This window comes from Poecile atricapillus, chromosome 4 (genome assembly GCF_030490865.1).
Source record: "Poecile atricapillus isolate bPoeAtr1 chromosome 4, bPoeAtr1.hap1, whole genome shotgun sequence".
NCBI classification, from domain to species: Eukaryota; Metazoa; Chordata; class Aves; order Passeriformes; family Paridae; genus Poecile; species Poecile atricapillus.
In genome coordinates, this window is record NC_081252.1 from 19,007,053 (window position 1) to 19,031,355 (window position 24,303).

Consider the following 24,303-nt stretch of genomic DNA (forward strand, 5'->3'; position numbering starts at 1 on the left):
AGTAAGTTCTGCAGCTGGCAGTACCTAAGTGTTTATAGGTATTCAATAATATGCAGTAGCAAGAACCAAAAGATCCTTTGCAGATGCCTAAAGCAGTATAAGCACCTAGGCCAAGACACAATAAAGGCTTGTAAACTCCTCTTCCACGAGGAAATCCAGCTAATGGGATCAGTACAGCAATCTCTTCAATTTTCTCTGAGAAAATCTGAGATCATGCCACTAAGTGCTTGTGAGAAATATAAATGTGTTGTAAACCGCCTCCCATATATTTCCACTTTTTCTCCTCAACTTTCCTATTTATAATTAACACCTCTCTTTATCTTGTTCATTCGGAATATCTTTGTTCTTTTCAAGCTAAATTATTTAATGCAATCTCTTCTTCTCATTTAAGCTCCCTTTATCTGGTGATCCCATCTCCTTTATAATAAAATCTCTCCTGTCTAAATGCATAATCAGATGACATCTGCTACTCAGGAGCATGAAAATCCTCGCACATTGCCTAAAATAACTGTGCAGTTATCAGGCAGCGAGGTATGTGGTGCAGATCAGAGGCTGGGCACACAAAAGGAATAGGCTCAAACCACACGAGAGTAGTTGTTCAAAATGTGAAGCCCAGAAATGTCCAGTCCACTCCTGCATCCTTGCAGACATGGTAACCAGTTCCTGCCCACATGAACAGTCCTGTTGGTTTCAGCAGGCTACCTGTGAGCAACAAAAACCTGGTGCCTCGTAGCTAGGCATGTCACAGAGCTTTTGTATTATGCAGAAGGAAGCACGAGGGCCTTTGGAGGCAGGAAAGCATCTGGAAGCCCCGAGGTATGTTTGCAGTTGAACAAAAATGAAAATTTGGTCATGTGAAATCAGAGAGAAGCTAAACTCTTGTTCCTGTGCTACGTCTAAGCCACAGCTAAATATATCCCAAAATGCTTTTGTACAGTGTGACAGAGGATAAACTTACACATGTGCCAGACCATTCCAGATCTGTTTGAGTCCTGGTGTTTAATTAGAATACATGTATTATCTGTATAGGAATGTGAGGAGGAATGTGAAATGTTGCAGGAGACAGTTTTGGACATGCTGGATTGTCCCTCTCTAATAGGGACCAAATGCCTTCATATGGGTAATAAATTCCCTGATAGCAACAATGATGTTGTCTTGCAGATAGATTTAGGATGTGTGTCATTATAAATTCACATTGCCAATTATGAAATTCACATGTAGTGTTTTCTTCCCTTCTGCTCCACTCTGGTGGGACATGGCAGGGCTTACAGAGTCCTTTCTTATTTAAAAGCAGGAACAGTTTCATTTATTTAATCTAAGAGACATATATGCTTACCACAGTCATAGCAGGACAGCTTAAAAAAAAACCAGATAGCTAAAATGTCTTTGTACAAGTCTTTCAACACACAGCTTAGAATATCTGCATATGATTTTAAAGATTACAGAAGAAGAGAGAGCCTCGTGAACCTGAGTGTTTTGTAACTCAGATGGCAAAAGATGTTTACTGCAAACTTCAGCTTTCTTGGAAAAAGTTTAAAGGCAAAGCGTCCCCTCAAAGCAAAAGAGCCTCATTAAAGCGTATCTTCTTATTTTGAATGTAGACAGAAGTTCTGTTATATCTGATAACCATTTGGTTTTGGGGACTTTTCTTTTTGTTTATGGTTTTTAGTATATATATTTCTTAACTCTTCTAAATGTAATACTGAGTGAGATATCCTTCTTTGGAGAAGGAGAAACAGGCTTGGGACTGTGCACAGGAAGTGACCCTTTGGAAGGGAGATTGAGAAGCACCTTCTAGAGCCTAGAACTGAACCTGAGGTTTCTGACTTTTGCCAATTAGATCTGCTGTGAGCAAATATCTGCAACTTGTTGGCAAAATTAATTGGAATTAACTCGAACAGTGAGCAAGATTAGAAATTCATGACTAGTATCCACCTGCAAAGAATGAGGGTAGGATTACTACCATGTAAAAACCGATGCAAAAGCAGGGTGAGACTGGTGTCTTTACTGCATGATTGAATTTTATTGCTAGACTGAGCATCCTCCTTACCTGCCCCTTCTTTGCATCCCTCCGCAGCTTCCGCAGGAATTGATACTGCAGCATTTTCATTCACTATGAAATTCAGCTGCTTCTGAGTGCATAACTTTTGACCTAAACAGATTATTTATTATTATATTTTTTCCTCAATTATGCTGAATCTGCTCCTGCCTTCCAGCCCTGCTGGTGCAGTGTGAGGCCTCTGCATCTTGCAATTCACCAGCCTGGCTGGAACCACTGGGAACAGGGTGAAAAGTCTCCTTCCCATCTCTGTTAGGAGCTCCAGGGCTGTGTACAAATTCACAACAAAACCACCTGGGAAGCCATGGACTCCTGCTGTGTTCAGATCAGAGGGCCCATGCCCTTGCTGATGTGGCTTTCAGAGCCACACAGGAGATGTGCATGCTCTGTCCACGAATGGTGCAGATGTCCTGGAACTAGGGCCACCTGTGAGTATCCAGAGAGAAATTTAATATAGTTTATATGATAACCATTAACTGTACATCTTCATCTCATTTATCTCTCCTGTGCAGCAATCAAATCCTCCAAGTAATCAAATCCTACACGTGTTATAGTCACAGCTTGCTCTAGATGAAAACATTATGCATTTATTTTCTCCCAAAACAGCTAACCTCCAGTGATCGTACAGGGCAAGTGCAGTGAGGTTTTGCAATCTGCCTCTCCCTCCTGAAAAGGGAGCAAGGATCAACATGTACTGCAGTAAACTTTAGTAAAGCAGTGAAATGTATAATCATTTTAAATCGTGCAGTCTGGATCCGCTTGCGGCTGGGAGAAGGCACGTTCCCTCCCAAATCCAAGCATTTCGGCTCTGATGTATCCCCGTTTACAGGAGTGAGCCTCCCAGGACACGCAGGGATTTGCACATCTTGGAGATCAGCTGAGCTTTCAGCTAGAAACATTTCTTTCCCTGGCAGCAGAAAGCGCGTGGCCGGGCTATTCCCTGAAGCTTGAATACATCGGCAGAGGCTGTGCAGGATGAACTTCCCCAAAATGTTCAGGAATGGCGCAGCGGAGCTGCCGTGCTGGGAGAGCCCTGCGGGACGGGGCAGCGTTGGTGGGAGCCGCTGGAACACAGAGCGTCTCCCGCTTTATCCTTCCCTGCTAATGCGCCTTGGAGCGCGCTGGCGTGGCCGGCCAGGACCATGAATCCATCGGGGAAGCGCCACAAGAGGGGAATAGGGAATGGAAAGCGCGGGTGGAGGACCAGGATCAAGTTTTACGATCCTGTTTTAATGGAAGTGTTTATAGCACTGAGGTAAACCAGGGAACCCGCCGCTGGGAAGGGGCTGGCTCGGCTCGGGCGACGCCGTCGGCATATCGCGACAGGGGCTGAACAGGTGCCTTTGGCTCTGCCCGGAACGGGCAGGCAGGCGCTCAGCAGCAACTCCAGGGCGATCCCGATCCACGTGTCCCTGGCGGCGGCGGCGCAGCGCCGGGAGGGGCGGCTGTGAGCGCGCACCGCGAACAGGTGCGCCCGCCGCTCCTGGCTCCCCCCCGCCGCTCCTGGCTCCGGCCCGGTGCTCCTGGCTCCCGCGGCTGCGGGCAGCGCAGCTGTCGGAGTTTGCCCCGCCGGCCCAGCCCGCGCCCTCACGGAGCGATCCCGGATCCCGCCCCGGCGCTTCCCGGCCCGCGCCCGCCCTCCAGAGCGTCAAGCGCCGGCCGTCAGGCGGCCGCTGTAATGTCCCGAGACAGCGCGCACACCCCCCCGCCCGCGGGCACCGGCTCCGTGCCCGCGCTCTCCCCGACCCGCCCGGCGACGGCAGCCACGGCCCGTCCCGTTCCCTTCCCGCCACCCGCGGTGTCCGCCTGGGCGCGGGGACGCGGGGCGGGGGCGGCCGGAGCCGGCGGGGCTCCGCAGCTGTCCGTAGCCGGGCGGGAGGGAGGGCGGGCGGCGTGGCGGGGCTGCGCGCCTACTAGGAGGTGCGTGGTAGCGATGGCGGCGGTGGGTGAGACTTTTCCTGTCAGCGGATCCGGCTGGCCCTGCCGGCGGGCGGTGGGGCCGCGCCCCGCCCCGCGCCCGCAGCAGCCCGGAGCAGCCGAGCGGCGCCGGACCGAGCCCGGCCGAACCGGAGCGAGCGGTGCCGGGCGGAGCCGATCCGCGCCGCGCCGGGCCGCGGGGAGCGGCGGGCAGCGCCATGGGGCTGCTGGAGCGGCTGCGGAAGGAGTGGTTCATCCTCGGCATCGTGCTGGTCATCGCCGTGGCGCGACTGGAGCCCGGTGTCGGCGTCAAAGGCGGTGAGTGCGGGCGCCGTGCCCCGGCAGCCCGGCGGGGCACCGGGAGCCCCCGGGAGTTCGCCAAGTCCCGGCGCTGCCCCCGCGCCCCGTCCCGCCCGTGCCGGGTCCCTGCCCTCCGTCGGCTCCTCTTCGTCCCTGATCCAACCAGTGCTCCTCGGGAACCCGGGAGTTGCTCCCGGCTGCGTTCCCGGCTCTTTGCTCGGCGCTGAACCATTGGCCGGGGCAGTGTCCTGCTCTTTTGGGATTAGGAGCGGTGGAAGCCAAGTAGTGACTGGCTCTGAATGTGCTCCTGTTCAACTGAGTCGTAACTTCCAGAGCTGCGGGCATGAAGTGCTGGCAGCTCAGGGTATGGATTTCTGCCGTCTGGGAGCTTCCCCGGAGGTGTAGCTGAAGGTGTATTGTGGTGCTGTGTTTCGGCCAGACCTTTTCTTTCGCTTTATAGTAGAGCTCTTGTATTTAAAAGTTTTGGATTTTTTTTTTTTTTATTTTGTTTTTTTTTTTTGTCTCGTTGTTGTTCCCTCTTACTTCCTTATGAATGGTGGGGGAAATGAGGGAAACTGATCCTGTGGAAAGTGGTGGTGTAAAAAATGCGTACAGGGGGCAAAGCAGATCTGTCCTTTGCAGGGAGGGCTTGTATGTTTTCCGGAACAAGGGCTGATGAAATATCCACTGTTATTTAAACATAAACGATGTATAAACGCTGGGGGTGTCTCCTGGTTAGTTTTTATTGGAACTTCAGCTTCAGATGTTCCCAGGTTTCAAGGACAAATTAAATTTTGTATTGCTTCTTCCTATTTGTTTTCCGATGGCTCAAGAAGAGGGATGTAGAACACTTCAGTAGAATTCCTCTAGCAGTTCCATGTTATGTGAGAGGAGGAAGAATCTATCTATGCTTTTATAGGCACAGGGTTTTGGGTTTTTTTAATTTCTTTTTTTTTTTTTTTTTTTCTTCTTAACAGAGATGAAGTTTGAGGATAGACAGCTTCTCACTGAGGAGCCAAACTTTTCCTACCTCTTAGGTTCTGGGAAAAAAAGAAAGTGATTCAAAATATATATGTCTCTGAACACATGCTGTGGCAACTAAAGCTCCAGTACTTCATGGAGTTCAGGGTAGGCAAATTCCTGCTGTGCAAGGATCCCTTCTAACCTCTGTGTGCTGTTCTGCATAGGTGAATAGAACCCATGTGGAGCTTCTTGCAGGATCTGTGCTGTGTTTTCAGCAGACCTTACGGACGACTTGAAATTGAGAGTATCAGGTGTTTTGTCCCTTTCTGCTTTGAGTGCCGTGCTAATTGTTAGCAGCTGTGTGAGAGATCCTTTTAGCTAGAACAGGAGATGATTTTGCCTCGGCTCACTTCCTGTGTGGAAACACTATGATGGAGCACTTCATTAAATTATCCTGCTGCAAAGAGATGTCAAGCTTTGACACGGTATTGTTCCTGGGACAATTTGCTTGAAAAATCTTGGAAGCATTGATTGAAAGTAGTGAGCACATGTTCCCCATAGTGGTCTACGCTCCTCTGAAACTATGGCATATCAGTGCTCTGAGGAAGAAAAATATTTCTTTTTAAAAGCAGAAAGAGGTGAGGGGTGGGAAGTATCAACACATGAAAAAACCTTAGTTCATCATCTTTCAGCTGACAAAGCCATGCACCGTAATTTGCAGGGCCTTAGTGAATGGTATGAATGGTCCAGCATCCATACCCATGGAAGATTGTGCCATAAATAACAAAGATTTGTGTTGTTGTCACCTTCACAACATAAGCCAAGCCATTTTTGTGTGTTTTCCTATTTGATAAATGAGCCCATTTAGTTATTTTGTGAAAATAATTCTTTTGTTGTGAACAGAGTTCCCTGTGCTCCACGAGTGTGTGGCTGCTCTGGTGGCAGAGCCTTCTCCAGGGAGAAGGAGTTCAGGTAGCCCAGTGAAAAATCATAAACCAGAAAAACTGAGTCTGGGAAGAACCCCTATTTTAGCCAGACTAACCCACTGCCTGTCTGCTGTATGTGCATGTACATAGACACTCTAATCTTCTAAAGGATTAGAAAAAAGAGGTACTTGTGTCTATAAAATATAGTTTTCTGTAGAGCTATATATTTATATAATCTTTTGGGGTTTTTTTCCTGTGTATTCAGTTAACTTGTCATAATTTTGCAACTAGTTGTGTACTTTGTTGCAACTGTAACTCTTGCATTTCCTGTCTTGTTTTTACCTTAGTCTTCATATCTGTAGCTTGGTGTGGGGTTTTTTTGTGGGTTTTGGGGGTTTTTTTGTGTTTTGTTTTGGGTTTTTTTGTGTATTTGGTACACACAGTTTTAGTGTCTTGTCAACAGAATTCTCCTTGAGAGTAGGATTTGGGTTGAAATGACTTGAGATGAAAATTTGACTTGTACAACCAAGTCCCTCTGATTTAAGGATCATTGACCTTACTCCAGTGTGACCATCAATGTGTCTGGGGGAGCAGAAATGTTCCTCTCTTCTGGAGTGGTGAATCAAGGCTGGCTTGTTTGCTGCTGCAGTTTTGCTCATGACAACTTAGAGTCACTTGTCGAGTGAGGATATTACTTTGGTCCTAAGTAGACCGCTAATATTTTCTTTCTAACGTAGTATCTGGTTGAATGCTCATGAAAAAATGAGCACATACATTTTATGCTGGGTGGCCTCTGAAGGCAAAGTGTATTAAGAGAATTCATCATTTTTATAGGAGCATAAAAAAGACTGTATTTTAATCTCCCTGAAAAAAAGTATATAAATATATACAAATGTAAGTCTTTAATACAAAGGAAGCCTTGGTGGTGCAGGCATCTGCCCTTGCTGATCTCACTGCAGCAGTGTCTGAAATGTGTTATTGTGGGGCTGGAATGAGCCATTTTGCACCATTTTCTGTTGCGAGGGGAATAACACAGAATTGTATTGCTCCAAGGAAATCATTGCAAGGTGTGATTTAGGTTCTTCTGTGGAGGCAGCCAGACAGGTGTGTGTGTGTTGTAGGGCAAGAAGTGAGAGGTAGCTGTGTGAGGGATGTCAATCTCCCTGTGAAGGTACCAGTTAATATTTTTATTTGTGTGTATGGTTTGATTTTGCCAATGCTGTAGGGATACTCTGATGGAGAACTATGAAAGGCTCCCCATTTTCAAATTTCCAGAATTTACCTCTGAGTTCCCAGTGGCCTCTAATCATGCAAGTCAAATTTATATGATGACATTACTCACTCTGCCCTCACTGGTTTACTTTTATTTAAAATTAAGAGCATGCTTTCTGTAACTTGATAGAAATGCCGTTCTTTTTTATTAGAGACTTTACTGATTAGACTTTATCCAGGTATTTTTTTAAGTATTCTCATTTACTCTGATATAGTATTTGGATATCATTATCCCTTTGACTGTAGTTCACTTTGTTCTCTGTGTCTGTATTTTTTAGGACCCTTGAAACCAGAAATTACGATAACTTACATTGCCGTTTCAGCTATATTCTTTAACAGCGGACTCTCCTTAAAAACTGAGGTACTGTAATTTCTCATTGCTTCATTCCTGTTATGCTCTAAAAAAATATCTGTTCCTTTTGATCAGATTTGAATCTAATTGGAATGGTGGTGGTGCTGGGAGGATGGCTAACAAGGGAAGATAAATGTTAGCTGTTTAAGGAGTAACCCTCCTTGATTTCAGAAAGTGCTTCACAAAGTAATGAAGATGATGAGAAGGATGGTGTGAATAAATGTCACCCATCCACAGAGGGTGGGTGGCTTGTCTCTGCACAGCTTTAACTAAATGGAAGTGATGAGCACAATTTGGAGACTGGATCTACACCCTGATGGAGTCCCAAACCCAAATCAGGGTGAGATGCAGCTCTTGACTGCTGGATAGGTGGAAACAAAGATCTGGTGGCTTTAAGTTACCTTGTTTGGTAGGGCCAGGAACAGCAGCTAGGATCAGCAGGAAAGGGCTCCTATGCAGATACAATGTCAGTATACAAGTGCAAAGTCTTGGCAGTCTTTTCCCATAGGATTTTGTTGTGGACAGGTGGATTTGAGGTGTCTACACGCTGGTGCCTGTCACAGGCACTGAGATTTGTTTAAAATTCTGTGTCACACATTATTCAAAGAGGAGCAGCCTGGGATTTAGAAGACATGAAGGAGTGTGTAAAGGAATCATGGAGAAGGGAAATGATGGCTATGTGCCAAGAAGAGAAGGAGCAGCCAGAGTTGAAATGAAAGACTGCACATCTCTCAGTCTTTCGATCTGTTTTCTGATTCCTTGATGCTGTTGACTAACAGGGGATGCTAGTCATAAGTTGCATGATACTAGTGCCTGAAAGAATCATCACAGTTTTGTTCAGTTATCTCCTGGTGAACTGGGATTTGAGTGAGTACTGTGCATTCAACAACAAAAAAGTCTCTCCACTTGTATCATGGTTATAGTGGTGAACTTTCAAGTGGAGGAGGTGTTTGAGTTGATGGCTGCTCTCTCCTTTGCTGTCTCCTGGCAGTTCTGGCACTAGGACCTCTAGTTCTGCCAGCACACAATGTAAGTGAACTGGGGAACTTTAGTCAGCTCTGTAGCACCCTTGTGGGGATGCAGAAAGAATCCTGTTATCTATTTGCCTGGGATGGTAACATCCTAATGGAAATTGGCTGTGGAGAGGCACTCTCTTCCACAGAGAAGAGAATCCAAAACACAAACGTGAGCAGTATTAATAGAGTGGAGTTTCCTCTTTCAGGCTTGAGAATTTTTGCATGCAGAGAAAAAAATGTAATTTTTTTTTTTCACTTTTGCTAGTTTGTATCCTTGAGACCTTGTATCTGTAAAGCAGCTGTGAGAGAAATCAGTAGCATTGTCAAAGTCTTGATTAGATTCTCTATGCTAGTGTACATCTAACTTCTTCCAGTTCAGGTGATGTGACTGACAGTTTTCTGGGCGATGTGTCATGTCTTGCTTTGAACTTAAATAATTTATTGATGAAAATGAAGCTTTTACAGGAACTGGTGTTTATGTCCAGGTAGCTGATCTCAGATTGTTTTGAGAGCAGCAGTTAGGGCTGGTGCTGTTATCCAGCTTCTTCATGCTTCATGGAGGAGCTAGGCCTTTCCTAAATTTCTGCCATAGGGGTAGAAGACAGAAGAAGAAAATAATTTCCTACGCTGTACCTTGTGCTATTATTTTCTAAAGTGTATATTAAAAACAATCCTTATGTGTGTTAGGTGGCCAGGTCATGTTTTTATTACAATACTTTGAGGCATGTTTTAGTTGTTTAAGATGCAACCTGAAGTTGATATTATTACTCAATATGCCTTTTTATTGGATTGCAAAGTATATAGTTTCTGCTTTTGGCTTTATTTGTTCTTGACTTGTGTATCAGCTTTCTACCCTAGATAATGTATTAGTTAGATGGAAATAGTGTTTGGTGTGTTTTATGACAGGATGAAAAGTTTGTAAATGTTAACAGAGGACTTCTGATAAATCTGACAAAATTCAAAATAACTGATGCTCTTAAGGTTGCACTTCTGGTTTAATCTGCTGTGTAAGTGCACGTTCAAAAAAATTTGCTAAAGTGTTCAGAAAGCATTTTAGAGAATAATTGGCAATATTCAAGGAGAGCCTGTCTGTGCATGGCCTTGTTATACCTTCAGAACCAGAGGTGATTAAGGTCCTCTTACATTTGTAGGAATACTGTGTTCTCTGACAAGAACATTTGATTCCACCTTAATATAATGCTATTTCAGTTTACAGTGACTGGATAGCTTGCTCTTTTAAAGCAAATACCTCCCATAGGGCCCCAGAAATTACATCACGTACTTGAGTTATCCATTTCAACGAGGAATTTGGCAAGCCACTGAAAACAGTGTTTGCTCTGTGTGGGTATTTGCTCAGAGGAATCCAGCTATGGGTATCGGAAGTGTGGCTGAATGGCAACAGGGACCCACACCAGCCAGGGGAGAGGCTGGGATAAGCTCCCTAAAGGGGGCAGAATACTGGGGAAGACAAGGTAACCTGTTCTGTCTGGTGTGCAGAAACAGAGTCATAACTAGCAGCTTCCAGCAGTGCTTTTGAGGTGGCAGATGTATTTTTAGACAAGCCCTTGTAAATTGTTAAAGAGGGTGAAGGCTCTTTGCTTCAGTGTTTATTCTGTGATCATCCAGTCTGAGGCATAATCATAATCAAAATAACTGTTATTATTCTCAAAGGCAATCACTGGAGACATTTTCAATACTGGCAATTTAGATCTGCAAAGATTTGTTCATTAATACAGCGTTTCTCCATGCAGTAGGCTGGCTGTGTTGTATCACCTTCCTCAAGTTACAACGAGGCTTTCTTTTTGTCTTGGGTTTTGGTTTTGGAAGTATCACAGAGTCGTCTTAAAGCCCTCTGGTTTTGAGGTATTTTCCAGTTATAAGAATGTGAAATTAAAGGGTATTTCTGTATGTGAGAGATAGATATGTTTAATGCATCTGGAGTGTCAGCAGTAGAATCCAAACAGATTAGGTTTTGAATAAGAGTGTCATCAGTTCTTTTGCACTGTTTACTTGAAAAGAATGCAAGTTACTGTGAGAGGAAGGAGGAGGAATTTTTATTTTCAGTCTGTGAGATTTGAAATTACTTGAAATGGGCAAGGCTCTTTCCTTGTACTCAAAAACCTGTGTAGAAGGTCCTCGAAGTGCCTGAGAAGGCAGAAACAGTGACACAGAGCTAGCTGAAGAGCTTTTCTGTAAGGGTACTTGATCACCTCTCTGGAGTGCTCTTACACCATTTAAAATTAAATTTTTCTTTGTTGTTTTCTGAGTCTCCAGTGGTGCTTTACACTTTATTTCTCTGAAATTTATGGCTTAACAGTTTTTAGCCTGTAATGGTCCTGGTATTCTTTCTTTGTTATTCTTCATCAGCCAATTTTTTTTTTCCTATAAATTTCCTACCTGTTGATAAAATAAATAATCAAAGTCTGCTACAGATTACTTTGCTTTTAAGGAAAAAAAAAACAAACATTAAGAAAAACCAACAGCACAAATGAATGCTTGGTAATACAAACATCCACAAACATACGGTTTTGGTTTTTTTTGCAGTATAAATGTGAATCACAGTTTGTGGCTCTCTTTAGACAGAGGAACCTGAAACCACATGCTCACTACAAGTTTTCATGCCTCTTGATATCAAAAGTCAGTAAAGTAAACAGCCATCAGTGCAGTTAACACAGGTTTTGAAGCCATGACAAAGTGCTAAGGCTGCCTGCTGAAAAGCTTCTGTTCTGAGAGCTACACTGTTATTGAAGTGGTGGACAATTCTTGTGGAAAAATGCCCAGGAGCAGGCAGCTTTTATGTTGCCTGGATGTACTTCATTATTAAAGAGGCGATCAGATGATCCCTAAAGGTGCCTTTTTGACATGCACTCCTTTTGTATTATAAAGCTGATCCTAGTTTTAAAAGCACAAACGTGATCTTGCTTCAGCCTTTATGACTGCAACTTCCTCTCTTCTTTTTCTTTTGCAGGAGCTGACAAGTGCTTTGATGCATGTGAAACTACACCTTTTTGTCCAGATTTTTACACTTGTGTTCTTCCCAACAGCAATATGGGTCTTTCTTCAGCTGTTATCAATCACACCTATAAATGAATGGCTTTTAAAAGGGTATGTTTAAGCATAATGGAGTGAAATATATTTGTAGCTGTCGTCTTAAAGGGCTGCTTATCCTGCAACTGGTGTTTTATTGTGTTGTGAACAGATTTTGCTGGTTGTTTTTTGTGCTTCAGCACTTTGCTGTTGAAAACAAAGTGCATACACAAGATTATCCCTTCAGGAACCTGGTCTCATTTTTAGAAAGTCTGGATAGTCTTATGTGTAGGCAGATTGCAACAAGTTAGCTTTCTTTTTCACAAAACACAGCTGAAGTGATGTGTTAGGTGTCAGGGAAGGTGGGGAGGAAAGAAAAGAAATGCTGAAGGAAAAACATGAACCAGTAAATAAATATTGTGTATGCCACATACCGGTTTTCTGTTTTTAAGTAGTCTGTATTAAGCATTTCTTGCATGGCTTCAGTGTCTGCTTCCAGCTAAATTGTGGGGAAAAGAAAGAGTAAAGTTTTTGTAGAAGAAGAACTTTTTGATGAGCAGAAACGAAGTTACCGTGAAAACAGTGTGTTTTAAATCTTGGGTGTACACTGCCAATGTGCAAAGCTGCATTGATGGTGTACCAGGGATAGATGCTATGTAAAATTAAAAAAAAAGTTAAAAGGGGTTTGTTTTTTTTATTTTGAATGGGAGGTCAATACTTCGTGCCATGCAGGTATACTGCCGTGTTTGAATGAAAAAATCAATTATGTCAGAAAACTACTGAAAGAATTCCCATTGTTTCTTGGTTCTTGGTGAAACATTGCTTGGGGAGTTCCTTGTCTTAAAAGTTTAATGAAAAAGCTGCTCATGTTTATGTTTCTACAAGGCCTAAACCTAAAGGAGCATTTCATTTTGTTTGTAAGAGGCTTCTCCTGGTGCTCCATCAAGTGTGAATTGGTCCAAATGATAGTGAAAAGGTGACATTGAGACAACATCAATTAAAAGTTAACACTCTTTTGCTTAACAGTGTCAGTAAAGCAAGGAAATAACAAGATTGCTATATGATGTTCATTTGCATTTAGCTATGTGTAGTAAAGGGTATTCCTTAAAGTAAAATAATTGTGAAGTTTTTTGTCAGCTAGGACAGATATGTGATTTCCCGCAGCAGCCAAAATTCCTTCCTAATCCATGGAGTTTTGGTTTCTGAAGTGTAAGGTGAAAGAGAGTTTTGTGGGGTTTTTGGTTCTATGAAGCGCTTATCATTCCTTCTTTCCCATGGGTCTTATGCCACTTTGGTTCTTAGTATTTAAGTGATGTGATCTGTTGCATGCACGAATGTAATTGCATGTATATGCACCTGTTTGTAAAACTAGGGATGTCTGTATTTTTGTAAAGAAAATAAATACTTGTGCATTTATTTCTCTAAATGTGGAGCCTAAACCAGGCTCATTTGTCACGAGAGTGTGTCTGTGTCTTACTAGTGAGCTGCTGTACTTCTGTTTGCTTCAAGCTGCCTTTCAAGCACTTGTTCCTTGAGGTCTGCTTCTGATATGGCTGTTTTATCTTTTAGTGCAGTAACTCTGTTTATTGAGGTTTCATTGAAAGAATGATTACAATGAACAGTTTAATTAAGGTGGTTTGGTTGGGTTTTCTTTTAAGAATGTTTTCTTGAGAAATGCTGCTGTTCAGAACATGCTCAGAGCAGCAGCCACTGGGAACTGTACAGTGTGATGCATGTGCAGAAGACCCTGAGCTCTGTCCTAATTCTAGAATAACACATTTCAAAGCAGGTCCCTGTGTGTGTGTGTGAAGAGCTGATGTGAGGGACTGTGCTGTGGCAGCTGTGTGTGAACAAAAGTTCATCCTAATGCCCCACAGCTGTAGTTTTTATTCCCTTAGAAACACTAAACCTAAGGAAAACGGGGAAGGGAACAAGACAGGGTTTGAAAAAGTTACTTCCTTATCACACATTTAGCACAGCATGTAGTAGAGGCTGCTTGATAGCACTCAAAAAGGCCTGGAGAAACAGGCATGTGCTCCCAAGGACATGCAGCACCCTTTGGCAGGGTGGCTCCCCTGGGCACTGCAGTTCTCCTCTGCTCCCTACACAAGGTTATGCCTGAAGGGCACAGCCCACACAACCATTTCCATCTTTTATCAGAATGCATGGTAGGTTCTCCCATCCTGTCTGTTTTATTTGAGAGGGAGGTTCAGGTGTTACCTGCTTTTCACCTGTGTTTCTACAGCTGAGTGGAATTTTTTTCTTTCCCCCCTCTCTGTCTGGGATGGTATCAGGAGGTGGCTTGGCAATTATTTTAAGATATATAAAATAGAGGTGAAACTGCCACCCTACATCTTGTAAGTTAATTTTTTTATTAGCTGACCAGGTTTTGCATTGACAACATATGTTTGAAAAGGAGCATGAAGCAGGTTATTAATGTATGCACAGATTCACCTCTTCTCCAGTTTTAGCATATAGCATTTTCAGCACAGATGGGAAAGAATGAGATGCAAAGATTGTGTATAAGGTATGACTTTGGTGCTTTCACATCTAAAACATGTGACTTCTGACCCTACTACTCATTTGTCTGTAGTGTTATCAGCAGAACAGCAAGTGTTTGGACCCCTGGTGTTAGTAGTCATAGCATGCCCTGATCCAATGGAATACATTAGTTGGTTGGTTGTTACCTTTGTTATCTCTAGTAGTCTGTTGAGCATTAGAGGAATCTGTTTGTATATTGATAGAATTTTGTAGTTGATACAGACTGAAAAAGGTTTACAGGTGCATGTTTCAATACACTCAATTAAAAGTATGGCCATTTTGTGTGTTCCACTTTTTTTAGATTAATATTACTTGATAGGGATTTTTATTTTTAATGCCAAGTGTGTTATTTTCAATTTGAGAGGATTAACAGAGATTGTATGATTAAATCTTTCCCTTGTAGCATGGAAAATGTCTGCCAGCTGAGATGAATACCCTTGCACACATTTTGTGCCTCTCTGGATAACTCTGAACTTAATCCACTCCTTATTAGAGCAGGTGAGAAGTTTGAGGAGCTGGCTGCCACATAGAAGAGAGATAACAGTATCACAGTGTAGGGGATGGACATCAGAATTGCCATGTGTTTGGCTGCTGTATATTTTCCTATCTATTTCCAGACTTTCCTGCACCATTTCTTTTTCCTGTATTTCTTTTCCATATGAGCTTATTCTGCCATGTGCTGACAACTCTTTGCTGCCATAGCTTATTTGACTGTAAGCTGAAGGTGCTCTGTGCTTCCAAGGTGGTGCTTGGCACCTTGTGGTTGGATGTATATAATGCTTACATTGGTTGCCTCTTTCCTTTCTCACAGTGTCTGTAGCTGACAAAGGGAATACTGTCATTGTCACTTACCTGTTTCTTCTCTTTAAGCTTTTTGTATATTTGCAGAGTATCAGTTGCACTGTAATGTGCACCCTGGTGCCTGGATTTAATACTTCTGTTTGCTGCAGCTTTTTGACACTGCCTTTCTCAGGGGTTCTACTGACACGGTTACGAATGTAAAATAGTTCACCACTGGTGATTGTTCTGAATTAGAATCTCAAGCTCCAATACTTGAAATCATATGTAGATTTCTCACTTTTGGGGATTTTGCAATCTATTTTATTCCATGCATTTCTATTCCTTCCAAGTCAATACAGTTTTTCTTCAGAAGCCCTATTTTACTTAGCCCCAAATTTAATTATAATTTATTGTGGTGTGGTTTTGTGGACTGTCTTTGAAAACAAAGGAAAGCTCACCACTTTTTTCTTACTTTGCAACAGCATTTACTGTGCACATCAATAACTTTGCTGCACAAACAGTGCCAAAAAATGACAATAATAATAGGGTATCTTGGATTTCTGAAGTGTAAGAGAAAGCTGTTGATGATTTTATGGCAGTCAGGTGATTTTATCCGGAAGTCTGTGATAGATGTATAGAGACCTTTGTGAATGAGAGCTACAGTACTACACATGGGGAAGTGGAGTCACAGAGAGGTTAGGTGTTTGTGCTTTGTACTGGTGACATGACTCTTCATCACTGTGAGAGATGGCATAGAAATGCTGCCAGCCAGCAGTGCCCTTCCTAGTGCAGGGCTGTAACTGATTGGAAACTGATTGCACTGCACAGGTGATAAGACTTTCTACTCGAATATTTGGTATTTTGAGGTTGTAGGTTGCTTAGTGTTTGTCTCTTGTAAAGAATCTAACATTCTTTTTGTTGTTTTCAGCTTGCAGACAGTGGGCTGCATGCCACCTCCTGTGTCTTCTGCTGTAATTTTAACCAAAGCTGTTGGTGGGAATGAGGTGAGTTTGCATTTTGGCTTTTTTAAACAGGCATTCAAACAAGTATTTATTTATGATGAACTCAAGTGGCAAAGCACAGAGAGAAGTGTGATGCTATCATGGTTTGTAAAGTATTCTGGAATTAGGGCTTGTGTGTTGTCTTGGTGTCAAACAAGGAAAGTAGTGATATGTTATGTGCAGGCATTGGTGAAACTGAAAGAAACTCCCTTTTCTGAGGTGATACAAAGGCTTCTGATAGAAATTAGTGTTGGGAGATTTCTGGTGGTTGCTGCACTCTGAGTCCTGGCCCTATAATGTTCCTGTGCTGTGTTGTAGTTATTGCATAGACCAATACATTTGCAGAGAAGTTGTGCCCTTACAGAGATTCTTTGGATGTGCTCAGTATTAAGAGGTCCTGTAGCAGGAATTTCTCAAGCTTGAAGCTGCAGATGTAGCAAGTGACACGGCAATACAAACGTGGATAAATCTTATATTGTTATTTGGGACTGCATGAAGTGAAAATTCAGGCAATGTGGAATTCTCTGACTATGATGCAATGCAAAGTTCTCAACAGATGGGAAATGCTGGAATAGAAGTTGTTGTAAACTCAGTTTGGTCATGATAAATTTCTGCTTTAAAATGGCATGTTCTGCTGTTGTTTCAGGCTCTATCCACAAAGCACTTGCTGTTTTCAGGAAGGCCAGGTAAATGGCATTTAGGAAATTAATCCAGCTGTGCTAATTAATTGTTTCCTTTAGTTTTGCTTCCTCTTACCTGCTGAAGGTGGAGGAGATCTGGTAGGTGGAGAAAGGAGAGAATTAACTTTGGCAGGTGGGATTTACACCTGGGGCTGCTGGATGCTATTCTGAAGGGTTAATGGCAAATCTTAATTCAGCCATAGAACTCCTGTGTGAGGTTGGGTGGTTCACTTCAACCACATGTTTTAAATATGGCCATTAGTTGTGAACTTCTCATTTTCTGAGTTCAGGCTCTTGGGACCGATTAATGTCAGCTTTGAAAACACATGATAGCGCTGAAAGAGATTGAAGTTGTACTTTGTACTGACAAAGTGCTGTTTAATTGCTTTATCCTCTGAAGAGAGACCCAAAGTATTTCAAGTCAACCATCTCTAATTATGGGCAATCCTGATGCACATCACTGTCTGCCAGTTTGCTACCTTGAGAAAAGAACCATAAAATTGTCTGATGGAGGTGCTGGGGAGTAGTTACTATAAAGAAATAATTCAAGTACCTAATAGTGATCAACAGAGAAATGAGAGGTTTTCCAGTTATGATTCTACATGTAGATGATGTAAATTACAGCAAGATACCACATAGTGAACAGGGAGGATTACATGAGGTGTTGAGTGAGTGCTTGTTCAGCACTGTTTGTACTATCATTTGAACAAAATCCTAGCTTTAACTATCCTTAAAGATCCTCCTGAAAAAAAAATAAGATTGGTTAGTTGAAAGCAATATAATACAGTGTGCAGGAGGGAGAGAAGTACTTCAGTTTCTTGACCATTAGAATGCACTTTTTAATGGTAGTGTCCTTCAGGGGTGGTGAGGGTGTGTGCATTTTATACCAGCTGAAAAATATCTGCTTTCTATTATGTGATTGTATAAATCACTGACAAGGTAAGCTTTAAACTCTGATTCTTCTGGGCCAAACTGATGTTGGAGAAATGTAAAAATGCATACCTTGTAGGGAGTTTTACAGATAGTTGCTGACAGCAGAGAGGGTGAATTGAGAACTGGGTTTTGGGAATTGAGGGTTCTCAGTCAGGCTCTAAGAGAGTCTTTAAACACGCTCAGTGCAGACAAAGTGTGTGGTGAAGTTATTGCCGAACTTGAGCATGTTTCCAATGCAAGCGTACTTTTGGGATTTGATGTTTCTTTGTTGTTCAGACTAATTTTTCTTCTGAAGATCAGCAAATCACATCCCTCATGGGAGGGGAGAAAAACAGTCTCGCACCTCTGCTTGCTAAACTTCACCTGAGCTGTTAGTGATGTATTTCTTTTTCTTATAGAAGCAGAACACTGCATTTTTTCCCATTTCAGTTTGAATCCATTCTGATATACAAATAATTTAAAGCTGTGAGTCAGCTGGAAGTACAAATAGTTATACTGTGAGAGCATTTGTTCATAATAATGCTTCTTAACCTGCTTTTTGCCTCAACAAGTGTGTATCCCTTACCTAGAGAAATTGATTTGTCTGAGGATGTATCTACACGGCATAATGTAATATGAAGATAAATGAGCTTGCTCAGAAGGAATATAGCAAGGAAGCTCCACGTGAACTAATTAGTCTAAGAAGTGTCCTGCTGCTGTAGAGTACAGGCACACCCTCAATAACTGCTCTGAAGATCTCTTTGGATGTCTTGAAACACAGCACTTAAGAGCTGTGGTGGTTGCCTGTGTTATGACAGTGTAGAGGGGTTTAGGTTTCTTGGTCTAAGTAGAAATGACTGTTAATTGCCAGTTTGGACTTGGGTTATTCTCAAAGAAATATCAGGCCTTGGTCTCTATTTTTAGCTCTGTCATCAACCTTTTGGGTAAAACAGAGTGAGTTATTATTGTGTCTCTGGGGTTGGCTGTGATGCATAATAGCACATTTGTGAAGTGTTTGAAGATTAGTGCTGAAAAAATCTGATGTAAGATCTATATTTTATTGGCCTGGGACAGGGTAATTAAGTATTTGGTCAAATGCTTAGAAAGTGACCTACCTCATTAGAGGCTGCTTGGGTGGTGGATTTTGCTGCATATTAATTGGAAAATTTGGTTGTGAGATAATAAAAGGGAGATTTTCTTTCTTCTCTCTGTTTCTCCTTCACCGTGTTTTTCCATCATTTCTTCTGTGATCGCTTCCTATGTTACTTTCATTAACACTGCAAGCAACTTTCTAACCAGCCTATTCCTAGCTTTTGGCACAAATACACTTAGTTCATTAGCAAAGCCAGTTTCGAGCACTGAATGTTAGTTTGGTACATATGAAGCCCTATATGAACCAAAAAAAAGGTTCCTATGCTGACTGGTGAAAAATAATGAGGGATCACCATAAGAATCAAAATCTGATTTTTTAATTTGTTGATATTTTCTCAATTACTTAGTTGTTTTTGTCAATCAGTTTCATGTTTTGTGTAGAAGACCGTCCATGAAGTTAAAAAAATTGGAATGAAAACTGGAAGGCCTCATGTTTGTTCTTTGCTCTTGTACTCTGGAGGGTCAGGATTTTAATGGTGTAGCTTGACAGCACTGAAGACTTGGTTGTGTAATATTTTTTTTCAGCAAGTCTTGTAGTTTTTCAGTGAAATTATTAAAACAATTTCTTTAAAAGTCTGCAATAGAGACAAATAAATATGTCATTTCAAGGCACTGTAAAAACAAACCTATTAAAAGCTCAGAGATACTCAGACAGAAGTGCTGTAGAGATGCCAGATATTACTACAAAGTATTCAGACAGCAAATGTCATACTCTCCTTAAGAATCAAAGTAATGAAGAAAAGAGATTGAAAATTAGATCTATAAGTCTATTATCAGTTTGGGAGAAAAAGCAATTTGTGATGACTTTTATGACAGCTTAATGACATACTTTTGTGAAGTGTAACATAACAGGCAGGAGCTGTGATGGAATTGTACAGATAAATTGTCGCAGACAGCTCATTTTGTTGAAGAATACTTTGGCTATTTTGCTATCTCATACAGCACACCAGCACTGAGGGTTTTTTTGTTATTTTTCAGTTGAGATATAGCTTGTAGAAATCCTCTTAATTAATGTGCTGCTTAATTTTTTTTTTTTGCAACTTTAACATGACTCTGCTATACACTTTAGTAAAACAAGGTGTTGCATATGCAAGACAAGATTTTGAAATATAAAATAGGCTATAATGAAGAAAGCCAGAAAGGTGTTAATGAAATAAGGTATAAAGTAAAAAAAAAATAGTTCTATTATTGATTTTTAGATTTGTTTTTTGAAGCAGATGTGGAACATAAAACTGAATACAAATTTGCAAGGTCCACAGCTAGCCTTTCTGGGAAAGAATCAAGGGAGAACAGCAACATTTGCCCAACAAATTATATACAATAGTTAAAAACTATATTTTGGAAAACATAACACATGAATAGTTTCTAAGAAATGAAGACTGGAAAATTCCTTTGTTTGCCTCTGTGTTTTTGGGTTTTTTTTTAGTAGAAATAAAGAGAAAGTAACACTACTGTAAAGTCACAGGAAAGATATTGATTTCTCTAAAAATATCTGAAGTTCTTTGAACTGTATATACATGTACATTAACCTTTTAGAAAACAAAATAAAATGAATAAAAAGAAGTACAAGCTCTAATGGTTTGTGATTCATACACTGACTGATGCACCAGGGTACCATGAGTGTTTACCCTTGGAAGGTAACACATGAACATTATGAAACAAAATTGTTTAAGATCTTCAAATAAACTAAATGTGTCATGGTGTTTAGTTGTCTTCTGTAATATAGTTTTTCCTCTCTAAATATGTCAGTAGTGTTGTCTAAAATTTGATTTCCAGATTACACTTAAAATATTAATGTGTCCAGGTTTTCTTTATGAAAGGGTAATTTAATTCTATTGTTTTTAAACATGATACTAAAGGTAAAAGGAAAAGAAATATTTTGATTCTTTTTTTTCCTTTCCTAAGTAGTAAATTTTTTCTGCCTACACAGATTAAACAATTCTAAATGAAAATTAAATAATTCTACTATTAGATTCTATGCTGAATTCACTCAGTAGTGTATGAGTGTTGGAGGACAAATTAGGCAATATGTCTGTACTTCATATGTACAAATATAAAGAACTATCTGTGTCAGCATAAGCTGTGTATGTACATAGGAGCTGTTGTGCTATTAAACTCACCCACTCTATTCTAATATTACAGTCTAATTTTTTATGTATCCTAAGAGTTTACTTTCTTCTATCATTGCTGTGCTTTGAGCAGATGGTTTTTATTGAACTATTTATTGATACTTAGGGGTTTTTCCTTCCCTGAGTGGTGAGTGCATTTTATATCTATCAATGCATAGGAGGAGCCCAAATTATTACTTGCAATATGAATTTCATCACTGTAATGTTTCCCAGTCATGCAGCTCCATTAGCTATCTCTAGAGTTCCTTGTATCTTCTCAAGTTTTCTATAATCCAGAGCAACTGGGATTCTTTGGGGTTTTTTCCTTCTCTCACCGATCTGTTGTTTATCAGTAGTAGTTGTAATACAGACCCACTAGTCAAACTGTTGAAGGGAAAGGGATGCTCAAAGGCTCACAGCTCTGCTCTTAATTCAGTGGAGCATATCCAGGCTAACCTGAGGTGTGTGAAATCCCCAGTCAAGCATTTCAACTCCAAGCTCTTTACTTTGTACAAAGTTTCAGATTCTCCAGCACCTTTGAAAAGCAGCTGATTTAATAACCCAAGATGTCAGTGGTTGAGTTAGACTTGGGATAATTTTGTCTCTGGTTGCCATTACTTCTAACTGAGGGTCTTTCATATGGTTCATAAGGTGTCCAGTGGAAAAAGTCCTGGGAGTGCAAGAGATTAGGAAAGTGAAAGACTCTTAGAGTTGTGCAGTTAAGATGTATAAAGCAGAACTTGGAGTCTGGTGCATGTTCAGGCTTCCCTTGTACCAGTTATGCCATAATCTAAACCACTGTAAAATAGCCTGTTTAAATTGCAGTAAACTGGGCTGTAGCTGGAACCTACCTGGAATCATCACAGCCTTGTGTTTTTGCAGCTGTGTTTGCACAACTGTCCTAGATCTGACTTTGTAAGGGTGTTTTTAGAGGCTTTGCTGCTGCTGTTCTGCAGTGCTTGGCTGGGAAGCCAGTTTTTTGTCTGCTGTGGCACAGTCACTGACCCTGAAAGCTGTTTGTGGCGTAAAGAAGCCAGGACAGAAGGAGAGTCTTGCTCACACGCTTGACAAAAGTGGCCTTTTAAAGAAAGGTGGTTTTGAATTTGTCTTGGTCTGCAGGTTAATTCAGTGTGAAGTTATACTGTGCAAGAACTTGCTTTATTTAGCAGTGAGTGCTGTAGGAATAATTGTGTATGCAAAGCAAGCATTTTTAACTGTGAACAATTCAGAAATAGTTATATTCAAGTATTTGCAGAGAGTGGGGTCTAGTGCTCTAGACTTCAGTCTCTGTCCTCTTTGCTGTTTAATTTTATGCCTGTTTGAGAGCAAGTATTTTGCTAGCAAAGAAAATGTTACCTGCTCTCCCTAACTCAGCCTTTGAAGATAAAGGCTTTTTTGGAGGGCAGTGAAAATTGGAAAGATTATTCAAAAAGTTACAAGTGATTTTTTTTTTTCCAATGGAGTGTTTTTTTGCAGTCTAAATTCCACTGAGCATTCACTGTGTGAGGGTGGTTTTCTAAGGAAAACCTTTCTTCTGGCAGAGGGATGCAGTTGTTTGCTGGCACTGAAGCCCAGGGACATGCTGGGTTCTGGTTCCATTGTCCTTCACCTGTTGCCTTACAGCCCACTGCAGATACATCAGAATTAAACAGATCTATTGAGAACAAAAAATGCCATTTAGGAATTTCTTTAGTGGATTTAGTCAAGGAGAGCATTGCTGTTCCGGTTCTGAACACTGACTTGTAGAGAGATAATGTTACATTGTTTCCTCTTTGATTTCACTCTTTCTGTGTTAAAATCAAAGCTTCAGTGTATTTCATTCGGAAAATTTTTTCTTCTATACAAGCACTGTTTTAGTTGGCATGAATATTTTTGCTTAGTGGCTAATAAGAATATATAGAAAAGAAAGCAAATTGAACATTTCCATAATTTCTGTTCTTTAGGTCTCTTTTTGGGTATGCAGTATTAAGTCCTGATTTTTTGAAACCAAAGCTGTGAAACACGAAGCAGGATTTTCAGTTAAAATAATTATTCTCTTTAAACTTCATTCTTTTTCAAGGAAATTATATTTATTTTGTTATTCTGTTTTCATCATTGTGATTATGAAAGAACATTGTGAATGTTTTTGTCTTCTAAATTTTTTGTCAATTTATTCAATGAATGTTAGGAAAATATGTTTTACATTTTATGAGGAGAACCTGACTTGTGTGAAGACAGGATGAAATCACAGGTTACTTTATATACAACTAAATAAGCTCAAATTTATTTAAAATTATTTCATAGGAGAAGTTTGGATATTTTAAAGTGTTTTCCATTTGTACTTTTCTGTTAAATGGGCTTTTTGTTCATTTGTTAGTTGGAGCATGTGGCAAAAAGTGTGGAGAGTAGTAGAGCAGCAAATTTTTGCTGATTCCAAAGCATTTTAGAGGCTTCAATTTCTGGAAAATATTTGCCCTATGATGAAGTCTGAAAAGAGCAAGCTGCTGTTAAGCTGTTTTGGGACATGTTGAAGCAAAGCCACGTGTTTCCTGGGAGCCCTTTTCCAGACATGCAGACCCCATGCTCAGGTGCTTTCCTGCTCAGCCAGGAGTTTTGCACATGTTGCCTTGTGGATATGTCCTTTTCTGTTTGAAACCCAGCACTTTGCTGCCACTTCTAAATTAGCAGAGGGAGGGGAAACAGCAACACTTGGAATAGCTGGTGCAGAAGCTTGAACTGTTGTACTCACATAGGAAGCCCCTATGAGAAGATGGAAGTTTTGAGGCACAGGAGACTGGTGAAGGAGTGCCCTGGAAGCACAGCAGCCCCTGATAATTCATCTGTGTGATGGGGGAGAAGTTTTGCTGTTAAATATAATCTTTGCCAACCCAACCAGTACCTCATGGTATATACCCCCTATACAAGCTGCATTTACAGGCTCTTTGCTTCTCTGGCACTTGGGGTCCCCTCACCAGCCTCAGCCTGACCTCCCCAGGTCCGTGCTGTCTGCCTCTGCATCCTGCCCTGCCCCAGGCCCTCAGATGCATCTCTAGGGAGTTGGCACTGGGAGAAATTCAAGATTCAGGGGGAAAAAACTTAACTTTAATTGAAGTGGATACAGTAGGTCCGACTTCATCTCTTTGTTTTTAATACTAAAGACGTGTTTAGTAAGACGTGCCTAAGCAAACAGAGAAGCTTTGCTTATCAGCAAAGAAGTCAGCAGCCATATACTAGCCAGGTAATCTAATGCAGTAATTCTGGTAATTATGTGCTAGAGTATTACTGGGTTTGAACTGAACTGTGTTTGAGCTGATAAAT

General features: G+C 41.3%; 1 protein-coding gene across 4 annotated transcripts in view; it reads left to right on the forward strand.

The window, feature by feature from the left end:
• The first annotated feature begins 4,017 nt into the window (after window positions 1-4,017).
• The window catches only part of SLC10A7 (solute carrier family 10 member 7), a 139,810-nt gene continuing 119,524 nt past the window's right edge, over window positions 4,018-24,303 (forward strand). For 2 of the 4 annotated variants that reach the window (XM_058838658.1, XM_058838659.1), the window contains exons 1-4: window positions 4,018-4,294; window positions 7,716-7,798; window positions 11,774-11,910; window positions 16,082-16,157. In XM_058838658.1, the coding sequence (XP_058694641.1) occupies window positions 4,195-4,294; window positions 7,716-7,798; window positions 11,774-11,910; window positions 16,082-16,157 (396 nt within the window). In that variant the 5' untranslated portion in view covers window positions 4,018-4,194. Of the gene's footprint in view, window positions 4,295-5,253; window positions 5,405-7,715; window positions 7,799-11,773; window positions 11,911-16,081; window positions 16,158-24,303 lie in introns of those variants that run through there. The other 2 variants (XM_058838660.1, XM_058838661.1) reach the window with 2 other exon arrangements.